Here is a 16,486-nt window from a genome sequence, read left to right on the forward strand (position 1 = left end):
TATTTACGTATATTAGGAACAGTAAAGGTCCTAGCATACTGCCTTGGGGGACTCCACAGCTTACTGAGAGGGGAGGGGCACCTCTACCACCTGTTTCCTCCCCGCCAAGTAAGATTGCAAATGCAGAGGACTAATTTCACCACACTTAGTGTTTGTGTGACAATCATTGCTACTTTAACTTGACTGAAACACTTTGGAGCGGGGGAAAAAAATTCACTTGAGGGCAGAAAAAAATCAGACTTGGTGCCGCCATCTTTACCCTTCCAGAAAGTGTTGCAATAACGCCACCGTCTCTCTTCTCTCTGCGCTGCCTCGCCGCCATTAGACAAACCGGCCAAACCTCTGCCGTCGGTTTCACTCAGTCAGGAAAAAAAAAGTGGGATCAACATACAAATGATAACAGAGTTGGGTAAGCCGAGCCTCTGTCCTCCGCTGCCGCCCACCCGCCAGCCCGTCCATCCGTCCGCCCGTCCGCCCGTCCGCCGCGCTCCTCATCAGCTTGTCTTGATGTCTCTGGCTGCAAGTCAAGGCCCACGCTACTCTCATGGCTGCACTTTGAAAACATTTTTGATTCTTCCTCCTCGTTGAAATTGACTGTCTTGTTTGAGGCCCTTTTTCTTTTTAATGATTTATTTTTTTTGTTTGCTTTTGTTTTTCTTCCCCCCCCCCAACACCACACTTGAGTTGCGTTTGCAGAGCATCCCTAAGGTCTTTGATCATGTCCTTGTGGCTGTTTTCATAGCAACACCTCCCATTCCTCCTCCTCCTCCTCCTCCTCCTCAGTTCTTCGGACCGGGCTTGTTTGCATCAGCCTCTCGTCTCCTTGATTGACACTTCTGCTCTCTGGCATCAGCAAGCCTGCTAAAAAAAGTCAGATTTCAAACCAAAGGAACAAAACAAACTTTCTTTTTGTGGAAGAAAAAAAGCTCGGACCGTCTTTGTGAAGCAATCAGATACTTGAATGGCAATTGGGAGGAATTGGATGTGGTACAGTTCTACTCTTATGTGATGATCGTTTGGTTTAACATGTGTGATTGTATTCATTTTCAGGGAAAAGGTAAAAAAAAAAGGGATGATGTGACCAACACATCATTAAAATGGAGAAAAAAAACAAAAGCATGCCTTTTAAGTCTGCATGGAGGTTATAAAGACCATTGTTGAAGTCTCAAACTAATACCGTAAACGTATACAAATTATCAGTTGATGTTTCAATACAATTTATCACAAATTATTATTTGTTTTAAATAAAAAAGAAACATCAGAATGAATGACTTCTACAATGGTTATCATATTTATTTGTAGCTATCCTTTTTTAATTAGTTGATTTGTATGTGGCATGAATGCTGCATGCTGGAGATTTTAGAATAAAAATACATGTCCTCCCACTATCTTGATAGACAACTTAAATATTATTAATGCAAAATAATAATAATATATGAAGGAACCTAAATTCTACCAATCTGTGATTGTCAATACTGTAATGAAAAGGTTATAATTTGTCCGAATATTTACATTAAATTCTAGTCACATGCTACAGTAGATTTAAATATTATTGTTTAATACATTTGTAAATATAGATAATCCTAAAGTGCACCAAATGCAATGTTGTATGACAAAGACCACCTGAAATGTGTACCTTACAATATTAGCCGTATAGCAGACAGTACTCTTACGAACCCTGTTTCCATATGAGTTGGGAAATTGTGTTAGATGTAAATATAAACAGAATACAATGATTTGCAAATCATTTTCAACCCATATTCAGTTGAATATGCTACAAAGACAACATATTTGATGTTCAAACTCATAAACTTTATTTTTTTTTTTCAAATAATTAACTTAGAATTTCATGGCTGCAACACGTGCCAAAGTAGATGGGAAAGGGCATGTTCACCACTGTGTTACATCACCTTTTTTTTCAATAACACTGAATTAACGTTTGGGAACTGAGGAAACTAATTGTTGAAGCTTTGAAAGTGGAATTCTTTCCCATTCTCGTTTTATGTAGAGCTTCAGTTGTTCAACAGTCCGGGGTCTCCGCTGTCGTATTTTACGCTTCATAATGCACCACACATTTTCCATGGGAGACCGGTCTGGACTGCAGGCGGGCCAGGAAAGTACCCGCACTCTTTTAGTACGAAGCCACGCTGTTGTAACACGTGCTGAATGTGGCTTGGCATTGTCTTGCTGAAATAAGCAGAGGCGTCCATGAAAAAGACGGCACGTAGATGGCAGCATATGTTGTTCCAAAACCTGTATGGACCTTTCAGCATTAATGGTGCCTTCACAGATGTGTAAGTTACCCATGCCTTGGGCACTAATGCACCCCCATACCATCACAGATTCTGGCTTTTCAACTTTGCGTCGATAACAGTCTGGATGGTTCACTTCCCCTTTGGTCCGAATGACGCAATGTCAAATATTTCCAAAAACAATTTGAAATGTGGACTCGTCAGACCACAGAACACTTTTCCACTTTGCATCAGTCCATCTTAGATGATTTCGGGCCCAGAGAAGCCGGCGGCGTTTCTGGATGTTGTTGATAAATGGCTTTTGCTTTGCATAGTAGAGCTTTAACTTGCACTTACAGATGTAGCGACCAACTGTATTTAGTGACAGTGGTTTTCTGAAGTGTTCCTGAGCCCATGTGGTGATATCCTTTAGAGATGTCTGTTTTTGATACAGTGCCGTCTGAGATATCGAAGGTCACGGTCATTTAATGTTGGTTTCCGGCCATGCCGCTTACTTGGAGTGATTTCTCCAGATTCTCTGAACCTTTTGATGATATTATGGAGCGTAGATGTTGAAATCCCTAAATTTCTTGCAATTGCACTTTGAGAAAGGTTGTTCTTAAACTGTTTGACTATTTGCTCACGCAGTTGTTGACAAAGGGGTGTACCTCGCCCCATCCTTTCTTGTGAAAGACTGAGCATTTTTTGGGAAAGCTGTTTTTATAGCCAATCATGGCACCCACCTGTTCCCAATTAGCCTGCACACCTGTGGGATGTTCCATATAAGTGTTTGATGAGCAGTCCTCAACTTTTTCAGTATTTATTGCCACCTTTCCCAACTTCTTTGTCACATGTTGCTGGCATCAAATTCGAAAGTTAATAATTATTTGCAAAAAAATACATGTTTATGAGTTTGAACATGAAATATGTTGTCTTTGTAGCATATTCAACTGAATATGGGTTGGAAAGGATTTGCAAATCTTTGTATTCTGTTTATATTTACATCTAACACAATTTCCCAACTCATATGGAAACGGGGTTTGTATATATATATATATATATATATATATATATATATATTATTATTATTATTACCGCACAGATCTAATGTAATATATCAGACTTAAATTTAGACCTTAGCTTTCCTTTTTAATTGTTATTCAAATTTGAACTTTACAGTACAGATAAGAACGGAATTTTGTTGCATTAGCTTATTGTAGTGTAGGATAAAAACATCAATAAGGTGCAGATAGAAAATAAATAGATTACTGTACGGATAAATATATTGCACTTTTGCATATGTTTATGGATGTATGTTTTATTATCTTTATAATCAAGCGAGTTAATCCATTTTTACAACCTGCATCATTTAAAACTAAAATGGAATTAATGGAAATATTTTTTTTATTTTTTATTTTATTTTATTTGTATAAAAAAAAAATATGTATTTTGGCAATTACAATAAAATATATATTTTACCTATTTCTAACAATTTATAAAGATACATATGTAAGTGTATAATTATTATTATAATGATAATTGTCTATTGGCTGTGAGAAGCCTCCACTTCCTTGTATGAAGTCATATTTACTGCCTTCTACCTTCATGGGCGCCACATCAAAAGTCGACATCTCGCCACTGCATCCTCCCGCTAACTCCTGCTTGCGTTTTCCCGCCCGTCTCCAGTGAACGACTCCAACGTTCAATTCCTGGACCAAGACGATGACGACGACCCCGACACGGAGCTGTACCTCACGCAGCCCTTCGCCTGTGGCACCGCCTTCGCCGTCAGCGTCCTGGACTCTCTGATGAGCGCCGTAAGTCCGCACTCAGCAGGCCACACACGCTCTCAGCAGCTCTGCATGGTCGAGGCCTGACAAAAACAACGTGTCAGCAAATATGTTGTTGTTCATAAGGGCGGGGGTCACGCTTCTTAATCTCGCCCTGCAGCTCGGGACGGGGGCTGCTTGGACGATGAAATGTGTGGAGTCGTTTTTAAGTTATTAGAAGATCTTACTGTGGAGAAAGCTGCACTCTGACTACTTTAAAGTGCATCCAAGTTACTATTGTCTTAGGAAATAAAAGTTAAAGTACCAATGATTGTCACACACACACATTAGGAGGTGAGGGGAGCTGTGAGCAGCAACGGTGCTATGGACTAGACACTCACTATTATGTTAGATCCACTATGGACTGGACTCTCACTATTATGTTAGATCCACTATGGACTGGACTCTCACTATTATGTTAGATCCACTATGGACTGGACTCTCACTATTATGTTAGATCCACTATGGACTGGACTCCCACACTATTATATTAGATCCACTATGGACTGGACTCTCACACTGTTATGTTAGATCCACTATGGACTGGACTCTCACACTATTATGTTAGATCCACTATGGACTGGACTCTCACACTATTATATTAGATCCACTATGGACTGGACTCTCACACTGTTATGTTAGATCCACTATGGACTGGACTCTCACACTATTATATTAGATCCACTATGGACTGGACTCTCACACTATTATATTAGATCCACTATGGACTGGACTCTCACACTATTATGTTAGATCCACTATGGACTGGACTCTCACACTATTATGTTAGATCCACTATGGACTGGACTCTTACTATTATGTTAGATCCACTATGGACTGGACTCACACTATTATGTTAGATCCACTATGGACTGGACTCTCAGTATTATGTCAGATCCACTATGGACTGGACTCTCACACTATTATGTTGGATCCACTATGGATTGGACTCTTACTATTATGTTAGATCCAGTATGGGCTGGACTCTCAGTATTATGTCAGATCCACTATGGACTGGACTCTTACTATTATGTTAGATCCACTATGGACTGGACTCTCACTATTATGTTAGATCCACTATGGACTGGACTCTCACACTATTATGCAAAATCCACTATGGACTGGACTCTCACAATATTATGTTAGATTCACTATGGACTGGACTCTCATTATTATGTTAGATCCACTATGGACTGGACTCTCACTATTATGTTAGATCCACTATGGACTGGACTCTCACTATTATGTTAGATCCGCTATGGACTGGACTCTCACACTATTATGTTAGATCCACTATGGACTGGACTCTCACACTATTATGTTAGATCCACTATGGACTGGACTCTCACTATTATGTTAGATCCACTATGGACTGGACTCTCATTATTATGTTAGATCCACTATGGACTGGACTCTCACTATTATGTTAGATCCACTATGGACTGGACTCTCACTATTATGTTAGATCCACTATGGACTGGACTCTCACTATTATGTTAGATCCACTATGGACTGGACTCTCACACTATTATGTTAGATCCACTATGGACTGGACTCTCACTAGTATGTTAGCTCCACTATGGACTGGACTCTCACTATTGTGTTAGATTCACTCTGGACTGGACTCTCACACTATTATGTTAGATCCACTGTGGACTGGACTCTCACACTATTATGTTAGATCCACTATGGACTGGACTCTTACTATTATGTTAGATCCACTATGGACTGGACTCTCATAACATTATGTTGGATCCGCAATAGACTGGACTATCACAATATTGTGCTAGATCTACTATGGACTGAACTCTTATTATTATGCTAGATCCACTATGGACTGGACTCTCACTATTATTTTAGATCCACTATGGACTGGACTCTCACAATATTTTGTTAGATCTACCATGGATTGGGCCCTCAGTATTATGTTAGATCCACTATGGACTCAACTCTCACACTATTATAGAGGATCCACTGTGGACTGGACTCTCACAACATTATGCTAGATCCACTGTAAACTGGACTATCACAATATTGTGCTGGATCCACTATGGACTGGACTCTCACACTATTGTGTAGGATCCACTATGGACTGGACTCTCACTATTATGTTAGATCCACTATGGACTCGACTTTCACTATTATGTTAGATCCACGATGGACTAGACTCACAATATTTTGCTGGATCCACTATGGACTGGACTATTACATAATTATGTTAGATCCACTATAGACTGGACTCTCACACTATTATGTTAGATCCACCATGGACTGGGCCCTCAGTATAATGTTAGATCCACTATGGACTGGACTCTCACAATATTAAGCCAGATCCACTGCACCAGTCGCCCAGGGGTGTGGGTGGTCTCCACATCTGCGGTCCACTCCACGGTTTCTCATTGTCATCCCATTGGGTTGAGTTTTTCCTTGCTCCGATGTGGGGATCTGATCCCAGGATGTCATTGTGGTTTGTGCAGCCCTTTGAGACACCCTTGATTTAGGTCTATATAAGTAAACATTGATTGATCGATTGAATTAAATACATTATTTTGCCGTAGTTTGGCTTTTAAGAGAGGGAAATTCCAAAAAGGAGTCTCATCTCTGTTTGGAGACGCGAGCAATGTTTATTTTCAGCGGATGCAGCATTTTTCCTGCGGAGCAGTGGCGTCTAAAACGAAGCGATGGCGTACATTGATCCCACTTCCCCCGCCGGCTTCACCGACATCAAAGCCGGCTGCTTGGCGTCTCGTCTCATTTGAAGTCGGCGGCGTTCGACTTAAGATTCCTTTAACGAAGTAAGTATCGAACGTTAGCGATAATGGCGGTGACACCAGCTCCACTTTTAAACGGGCCGGAGACACGTCCTTTCATCTCTCGACAATGCCGCCGCCGCCGCCGCGTCAAAGATCACATAAATAAGCAGCAATGACGGCGGATAGAGAGGGAGGGGAAATATAACCTTCAACACCTCAAATTAACCTTTTAAAAGGGACCCAAACAAGTCTTGCAATGAATATTGAACAAGTAAGGCTTAAATAGGGGCAGCACGGCGGAACAGGGTTTAGTGCATCTGCCTCACAATACGAAGGTCCTGAGTAATCCTGGCTCAATCCCGGGCTCGGGATCTTTCTGTGTGGAGTTTGCATGTTCTCCCCGTGACTGCGTGGGTTCCCTCCGGGTTCTCCGGCTTCCTCCCATGGAACAGGCAGAGCTTATATAACGTAGTAGTGCAAAAACAATTTAAAAAAACAAACGAAAAAACATCAGTGGTATATTAAATAAAATGTTATTAAAAAAAATAAATGCCTCTTTTCTATTTGCAGCCTTCTGAGGTAAATATCAACATTAACTTTTTCCACAGGCTAATAAATTCTAAAATAAAATAAAAATGAGGTGGGCGGGATTTGGTGTATATTGTAGCGTTCCGGAAGAGTTAGTGCTGCAAAGGATTCTGGGTATTTGTTCTGTTGTGTTTATTTTGTGTTACGGTGCGGGTGTTCTCCCGAAATGTGTTTTGTCATTCTTGTTTGGTGTGGGTTCACAGCGTGCCGCATATTTGTAACAATGTTAAAGTTGTTTATACGGCCACCCTCAGTGTGACCTGTATGGCTGTTGACCAAGTATGTGTGTGTGAAAGCCGCATATATTATGTGACTTGGCCAGCATGCTGTTTATATGGAGGAAAAGAGGACGTGACGACATGTTGTAGACGACCGTGCCTTTAAGGCACGCTTCCAATATTGTTGTCCGGGTGGAAATCAGGAGAATGGTTGCCCAGGGGAGATTTTCGGGAAGGGCACTAAACTTCAGGAGTCTCTCTGGAAAATCGGGAGGGTTGGCAAGTATGAGTATTAGTGGTGAATGTGGTGTTAGCGGCGGGCCAGCTCTAATGTTAATTTGATATTGCCTCAAAGGCCAAATCAAATTAAACGGCGGGCCAGAGTTTGACACCCATGATCTGCAAAGATACAAAAAAATTGCTATTGCGACATCCAGTGGACACATTTAGAACAGCAGTTTCTTTCATTAAAAAATGTCGACCAATTGTTGTACTCATCCCACGGGCCGGATAAAACTGTTGACGTTTGACACCCTTGCTTTAGAGCAGGGGTGCCCATTACGTCGATCGCGAGCTACCAGTCGACCGCGGGGGGTGTGTCAGTCCATCTCCAGCCAGGCTTTTAAAAAAAATAAACCTAAAAATGAGTGATCATCAATCTTCACCAAGACGTCACTTAGATGACATTCACGGTACCGGAGGGTCTTGTGAGATGACGCTGGCTGCTGCAAGATCATTATTATGAAAATATGACCGAGAGGAAGGCCAGAAACACTTTTTATTTCAACAGACTCTCGCGCCGTACCTTCCGTCAAAACTCTAAAGGCCGACTGCACATTTCCTATCTTCACAATAAAAGCCCTGCTTCATGCTGCCTGCGCTAACTAAATACAGAGTCTCGGAAAGCTGGCGTGCACAAGCGATCCCTCAGAAAGCTGGCGTGCACATCACTTGTGCACGCCAGCTTTCCGAGACTCTTATTTTGTTAGCGCAGGCAGCATGAAGCAGGGCTTTTATTGTGAAGATAGGAAATGTGCAGTCGGCCTTTAGAGTTTTGACGGAAGGGACGGCGCGAAAGTCTGTTGAAATAAAAAGTGTTTCTCGCCTTCCTCTCTGTCATTTTTTCATAATAATGAACTGGCAGCAGCCAGCGTCATCTCACAAGACCCTCGGGTGCCGTGAATGTCAATCAAGCAAGCTACGGAATTTGCCGCCAATGTTTTTCTTGTAAAGTGTATGGAAGCTGGATGAATTAGATGCCAAAAACCAACCACTTTCATGTGGTATTGTACAGAAAGGACAACTTTTTTTCTCCTCCATTTGAAAATGTGGGCGTTATCATCATTACTGTCTGATTCCAATCAATGCAAGTCATCAGAATCAGGTAATACACCAACTTATATTCTTGTCTTTGTGAAAGAAAGACATCTATATGTGTTACATATGCTTGTATTATCATTAAACACATTTAACTTGTTTACAAAAATGTCTCTTTCATAAATAAATAAATATAAATGATATATATAAATGAGGTAGATCCCCTCGAGTTGGTCAATTGAAAAGTAGCTCGCCTGCAGAAAAAGTGTGGGCACCCCTGGCCAAGTGTATTTATCCGCTTGGTGTCGTGATGGCTTCATCCCAGCAGCCAATGGGGGCGGGGGGGAGGTTGGAGGTTGGAGATGCTGTGCGGAGGCGAGGCGAGGGGGTGGCGTGTGGGCATCAGCTGTAGCTCGGCGCCGGTCAGAGGTGACGCCGGCTAATGGACAGTGCTCATCCATCATGAGGGCTCTGCAGGCCTGTCAGACAGGGGGGGGGGGGCGGCCCCGCCGAGACGGGCTGCCACTCTCGGACAGGCCGCCGACTGTCTTTGCACGCCGCGGAGAGCAGGTCGTGTGGCGGCTTGAAGGACAGGAGACGCCGACGCCCCGCAGAGAGCGGGCGAGTGCTCGTTTCTGTTGGACCGAAGCGGAATCCTTCAGCGGACAACACGCTGGCAATGACGTTAAACTTGATTTGATTGAAGTGAAGTGAATTATATTTATATAGCGCTTTTTCTCTAGTGACCCAAAGCGCTTTACATAGTGAAACCCAATATCTAAGTTCCATTTAAACCAGTGTGGGTGGCACTGGGAGCAGGTGGGTAAAGTGTCTTGCCCAAGGACACACCGGCAGTGACTAGGATGGGGGAAGCGGGGATCGAACCTGCAACCCTCAAGTTGCTGGCACGGCCACTCTACCAACAGAGCTATGCCGCCCCATTTGATTGGGATGTTTTTAAGCTACTCAACTGCAGAGAGTAACGGAATTTGTTTGAAGGAGTCTGAGATTGGCGCCAGCGCCCCCCGCGACCCCGAAAGGGAATAAGCGGTAGAAAATGGATGGATGGAGTCGTATATATATATTTATATTAGGGGTGTGGGGGAAAATGTACTCAAATCGAATTTGTTGTGGACTCAGAATCGATTCTCCATCCATCCATCCATTTTCTCGCAGGGGGTGCTGGCGCCTGTCTCAGCTACAATCGGGCGGAAGGCAGGGTACACCCTGGACAAGTCGCCACCTCATCGCAGGGCCAACACAGATAGACAGACAACATTCACACTCACATTCACACACTAGGGACCGTTTAGTGTTGCCAATCAATTCTCATTTTTAAAAAATCGTTTTTTATTATTTTTTTATTTTTTATCAATGCAAGAAACCACTACACAGCAATACCATAACAAAATGTACTTTTTTTTTTTACTTGGGACTTCCCGCAGGCCGGATTTTGGACCCCTTGTCTATTTAACTGCCTTTTTAAGGACCCTTTGCAAAAAAAAAAAGCTAGTCAAATCATCTCAATGACAGCATGAGTCTAGTTTTTTAGAATCTACTTAAAAAATGTAGTTCTGTTGCCCAATTGCCCAAATGATGAAAAAAAAAACAAGACCTAAAATGGAACCTTGAGGAACACCACTAGTATATTGTAACTAACATTTGAGAAAAATCTATATTTATTTATTTATTATTATTATTTTTTTTATCAATGTAGGAAACCACTACACAGCAATACCATAACAATAAATAAATACAATGTACTTATTTTTTTTTATTTTATTTTACTTGGGACTTCCCGCAGGCCGGATTTTGGACCCCTTGTCTATTTAACTGCCTTTTTTAAGGACATTTTGCAATAAAAAAAAAAGCTAGTCAAATCATCTCAATGACAGCATGAGTCTAGTTTTTTTAGAATCTACTTAAAAAATGTAGTTCTGTTGCCCAATTGCCCAAATGATGAAAAAATACAAGACCTAAAATGGAACCTTGAGGAACGCCACTAGTATATTGTAACTAACATTTAAGAAAAATCTATTTTTATTTATTTATTATTATTATTTTTTTATCAATGCAAGAAACCACTACACAGCAATACCATAACAATAAATAAATACAATGTACTTATTTTTTTTATTTTTATTTTTACTTGGGACTTCCCGCAGGCCGGATTTTGGACCCCTTGTCTATTTAACTGCTTTTTTAAGGACCTTTTGCAAAAAAAAAAAAAAAAAAAGCTAGTCAAATCATCTCAATGACAGCATGAGTCTAGTTTTTTAGAATCTACTTAAAAAATGTAGTTCTGTTGCCCAATTGCCCAAATGATGAAAAAATACAAGACCTAAAATGGAACCTTGAGGAACGCCACTAGTATATTGTAACTAACATTTTAGAAAAATCTATATTTATTTATTTATTATCATAATTTTTTTTATCAATGTAGGAAACCACTACACAGCAATAACATAACAATAAATAAATAAAATGTACTTTTTTTAAAAAAAAATTTTTACTTGGGACTTCCCGCAGGCCGGATTTTGGACCCCTTGTCTATTTAACTGCCTTTTTTAAGGACATTTTGCAATAAAAAAAAAGCTAGTCAAATCATCTCAATGACAGCATGAGTCTAGTTTTTTAGAATCTACTTAAAAAATGTAGTTCTGTTGCCCAATTGCCCAAATGATGAAAAAATACAAGACCTAAAATGGAACCTTGAGGAACGCCACTAGTATATTGTAACTAACATTGTAGAAAAATCTATATTTATTTATTTATTATTATTATTTTTTTTATCAATGTAGGAAACCACTACACAGCAATAACATAACAATAAATAAATAAAATGTACTTATTTTTTTGTTTGTTTTTTTTACTTGGGACTTCCCGCAGGCCGGATTTTGGACCCCTTGTCTATTTAACTGCTTTTCAAAGGACCTTCTGCAAAAAAAAAAAAAAGCTAGTCAAATCATCTCAATGACAGCATGAGTCTAGTTTTTTTAGAATCTACTTAAAAAATGTAGTTCTGTTGCCCAATTGCCCAAATGATGAAAAAATACAAGACCTAAAATGGAACCTTGAGGAACGCCACTAGTATATTGTAACTAACATTTTAGAAAAATCTATTTTTATTTATTTATTATTATTATTATTTTTTTATCAATGCAAGAAACCACTACACAGCAATACCATAACAATAAATAAATAAAATGTACTTTTTTTTATTTTTTTTACTTGGGACTTCCCGCAGGCCGGATTTTGGACACCTTGTCTATTTAACTGCTTTTGCAAAAAAAAGCTAGTCAAATCATCTCAATGACAGCATGAGTCTAGTTTTTTAGAATCTACTTAAAAAATGTAGTTCTGTTGCCCAAATACCCAAATGATGAAAAATACAAGACCTAAAATGGAACCTTGAGGAACGCCACTAGTATATTGTAACTAAAGAAGTTGAACACATGACTGCTGACCAACCGTCCCTCTAAGGTGCGCACCTGCACAACTACACACTACTCCAGTGTCCTATGCCGGCAGCAAATTGAAGCCACGCACACAATCAAATCCAATCTGAACTCTGGACGAAATAAACACATAAATATTTATTCTGTATGATTGTGCAATGGAACTGTGAGTGACAGGTGCAGTAAACGGATGAAACAGTGTTTGTCAGCACTGATAAATTAGTGTAAGTAGCTGTCAAGATGCTTAAAGGAGGACAGAAGTTCCATTGATCAATTTATTGAGCAAAACTGTTTGTCGGCCGTGATTTCACCACAAACATTTGTAAAAACAAGCTTCTATCCAGCAAAACTGGTCATTTTCTGCCGTACAAACCAGGCCGAAGTAAACTTTGTCATTTGTCATTAGCCAGTGATGCATTTATAGCAACTCAAAAGGTTAAGACAACTTGGATACCACACATAAACTGTAACGCCGGTAAGGAGAAGTTTTTATTTACACGATGAGTCAGGTGTGTCTTGCCCTCTGCGGTGGAGGCTCCGCCGAACCCTTGAGACCGGACTCACCGAACCCAGGTTAAGAACCACTGGTCTATGAGCAAGAAGTGATGAAGCCTACTAGGATGAGAGTTCAAACGTTTTCTAATACCAACCAAACAGTCCAGTTGCGATCAATTGAATGCCCTGAGAATACAATGACCTGGATGAACGAGAACATTCATAGACATGGTGGAGGCTCCGCCGAACCCCTGAGACCGACTCACCGAACCCATAGGGTTCGATTGAACCTGATTGATTGATTGATTGATTAATACTTTTATTAGTAGATTGCACAGTTCAGTACATATTCCGTACAATTGACCACTAAATGGTAACACCCGAAGATGTTTTTCAACTTGTTTAAGTCGGGGTCCACGTTAATCAATTCATGGTAACCAAGGTTAAGAGCACTGGTCTATGACCATGAACTGATGAAGCCTATTAGGATGAGAGGTGAAACGTCTTCTAATACCAACCAAACAGTCCAGTTGCGATCGATTGAATGCCCTGACAATACAATGACCTGGATGACTGAGAACATTCATAGACATGCTCCTACACAACACTTTATATCACTTTACGGGGGGAAAAAAACTGCCAAAAAGAAGAGGACCAAAAGTGCCTTAAGGAATGTCTCGGTTATGAAAATCACAAGTTTGCTTTGCAAGGTTAAAATGTCAATGCAAAGTTCTGCCAATGTGTTTATAGTGGCTAGGGGGCAGTCAGGTACTAGGCCTTTGCCAAGGACCACCTGGGGTAACAGTAGTGAAGGGGTTAACCCCCTAGTGCCCCAAGACCACATAGAGGAGCCTCCACTGCCGGATGCACTTTAATGTCATGCCCAGGACTCAAATGTCCATAATACGCAGGTAGGAAGAAGTTTTTATTTACACGATGAGTCAGGTGTGTCTTGCCCTCCGCCGAACCCTTGAGACCGACTCACCGAACCCCTAGGGTTCGATTGAACCAAGGTTAAGAACTCTGGTCTATGACCATGAACTGATGAAGCCTATTAGGATGAGAGGTGAAACGTCTTCTAATACCAACCAAACAGTCCAGTTGCGGATGCCCAGGACTCAAATGTCCATAATACGCAGGTAGGAAAAAGTTTTTATTTACACGATGAGTTAGGTGTGTCTTGCCCTCTGCGGTGGAGGCTCTGCCGAACCCTTGAGACCGACTCACCTAACCCTTCGGGTTGGATTGAACCAAGGTTAAGAACCACTGGTCTATGACCAAGAACTGATGAAACCTACTAGGATGAGAGGTGAAACGTCTTCTAATACCAACCAAACAGTCCAGTTGCGATCGATTGAATGCCCTGAGAATACAATGACCTGGATGACTGAGAACATTCATAGACATGCTTCTACACAACACTTTATATCACTTTACGGGGGAAAAAACTGCCAAAAAGAAGAGGACCAAAAGTGCCTTGAGGAATGTCTCGGTTATGAAAATCACAAGTTTGCTTTGCAAGGTTAAAATGTCAATGCAAAGTTCTGCCAATGTGTTTACAGTGGCTAGGGGGCAGTCAGGTACTAGGCCTTTGCCAAGGGCCACCTGGAGTAACAGTAGTGAAGGGGTTAACCTCCTAGTGCCCCAAGACCACATAGAGGAGCCTCCAATGCCGGATGCACTTTAACGTCATGCCCAGGACTCAAATGTCTGTAATACGCAGGTAGGAAGAAGTTTTTATTTACACGATGAGTCAGGTGTGTCTTGCCCTCCGCCGAACCCCTGAGACCGACTCACCGAATCCCCAGGGTCCGATTGAACCCAGGTTAAGAACCACTGGTCTATGAGCAAGAAGTGATGAAGCCTACTAGGATGAGAGTTCAAACGTCTTCTAATACCAACCAAACAGTCCAGTTGCGATCGATTGAATGCCCTGAGAATACAATGACCTGGATGAACAAGAACATTCATAGACATGGTGGAGGCTCCGCCGAAGCCCTGAGACCGACTCACCGAACCCCTAGGGTTCGATTGAACCTGATTGATTGATTGATTAATGCTTTTATTAGTGGATTGCACAGTACAGTACATATTCCGTACAATTGACCACTAAATGGTAACACCCCAATAAGTTTTTCAACTTGTTTAAGTTGGGGTCCACGTTAATCAATTCATGGTAACCAAGGTTAAGAACTCTGGTCTATGACCATGAACTAATGAAACCTATTAGGATGAGAGTTGAAACGTCTTCTAATACCAACCAAACAGTCCAGTTGCGATCGATTGAATGCCCTGAGAATACAATGACCTGGATGAACGAGAACATTCATAGACATGCTCCTACACAACACTTTATATCACTTTACGGGAAAAAAAAAACTGCCAAAAAGAAGAGGACCAAAAGTGCCTTGAGGAATGTCTCGGTTATGAAAATCACAAGTTTGCTTTGCAAGGTTAAAATGTCAATGCAAAGTTCTGCCAATGTGTTTATAGTGGCTAGGGGGCAGTTAGGTACTTTGCCTTTGCCAAGGGTTACCTGGGGTAACAGTAGTGAAGGGGTTAACCTTATAGTGCCCCAAGACCCCATAGAGGAGCCTCCACTGCCGAATGCACTTTAACGTCATGCCCAGGACTCAAATGTCCATAATACGCAGGTAGGAAGAAGTTTTTATTTACACGATGAGTCAGGTGTGTCTTGCCCTCCGCCGAACCCTTGAGACCGACTCACCGAACCCCTTGGGTTCGATTGAACCAAGGTTAAGAACTGTGGTCTATGACCATGAACTGATGAAGCCTATTAGGATGAGAGGTGAAACGTCTTCTAATACCAACCAAACAGTCCAGTTGCGATCCAGTTGCGGATGCCCAGGACTCAAATGTCCATAATACGCAGGTAGGAAAAAGTTTTTATTTACACGATGAGTTAGGTGTGTCTTGCCCTCTGCGGTGGAGGCTCTGCCGAACCCTTGAGACCGACTCACCTAACCCTTCGGGTTGGATTGAACCAAGGTTAAGAACCACTGGTCTATGACCATGAACTGATGAAACCTATTAAGATGAGAGGTGAAACGTCTTCTAATACCAACCAAACAGTCCAGTTGCGATCGATTGAATGCCCTGAGAATACAATGACCTGGATGAACGAGAACATTCATAGACATGCTTCTACACAACACTTTATATCACTTCAGAGGACAAAAACTGCCAAAAAGAAGAGGACCAAAAGTGCCTTGAGGAATGTCTCGGTTATGAAAATCACAAGTATGCTTTGCAAGGTTAAAATGTCAACGCAAAGTTCTGCCAATGTGTTTATAGTGGCTAGGGGGCCGTCAGGTACTAGGCCCTTTGCCAAGGGCCACCTGGGGTAACAGTTAGTGCCCCAAGACCACATAGAGGAGCCTCCACTGCCGGATGCACTTTAACGTCATGCCTAGGACTCAAATGTCCATAATACGCAGGTAGGAAGAAGTTTTTATTTACACGATGAGTCAGGTGTGTCTTGCCCTCCGCCGAACCCTTAAGACGGACTCACCGAACCCCTCGGGTTCGATTGAACCAAGGTTAAGAACTGTGGTCTATGACCATGAACTGATGAAG

The 16,486-nt window shown here is 41.5% G+C and overlaps 1 protein-coding gene across 1 annotated transcript in view; it reads left to right on the forward strand.

Annotated features, from left to right (window-relative positions):
• Positions 1 to 16,486, forward strand: part of LOC133559722 (calcium-activated potassium channel subunit alpha-1a-like) — a 572,272-nt gene that overhangs the window by 518,101 nt on the left and 37,685 nt on the right. The window contains exons 29-30 of the mRNA XM_061911767.1: positions 326 to 409; positions 3,918 to 4,048. Of these exons, the coding sequence (XP_061767751.1) occupies positions 326 to 409; positions 3,918 to 4,048 (215 nt within the window). The remainder of the gene's footprint in view (positions 1 to 325; positions 410 to 3,917; positions 4,049 to 16,486) is intronic.

This window comes from Nerophis ophidion, linkage group LG09, assembly GCF_033978795.1.
Source record: "Nerophis ophidion isolate RoL-2023_Sa linkage group LG09, RoL_Noph_v1.0, whole genome shotgun sequence".
NCBI lineage: Eukaryota > Metazoa > Chordata > Actinopteri > Syngnathiformes > Syngnathidae > Nerophis > Nerophis ophidion.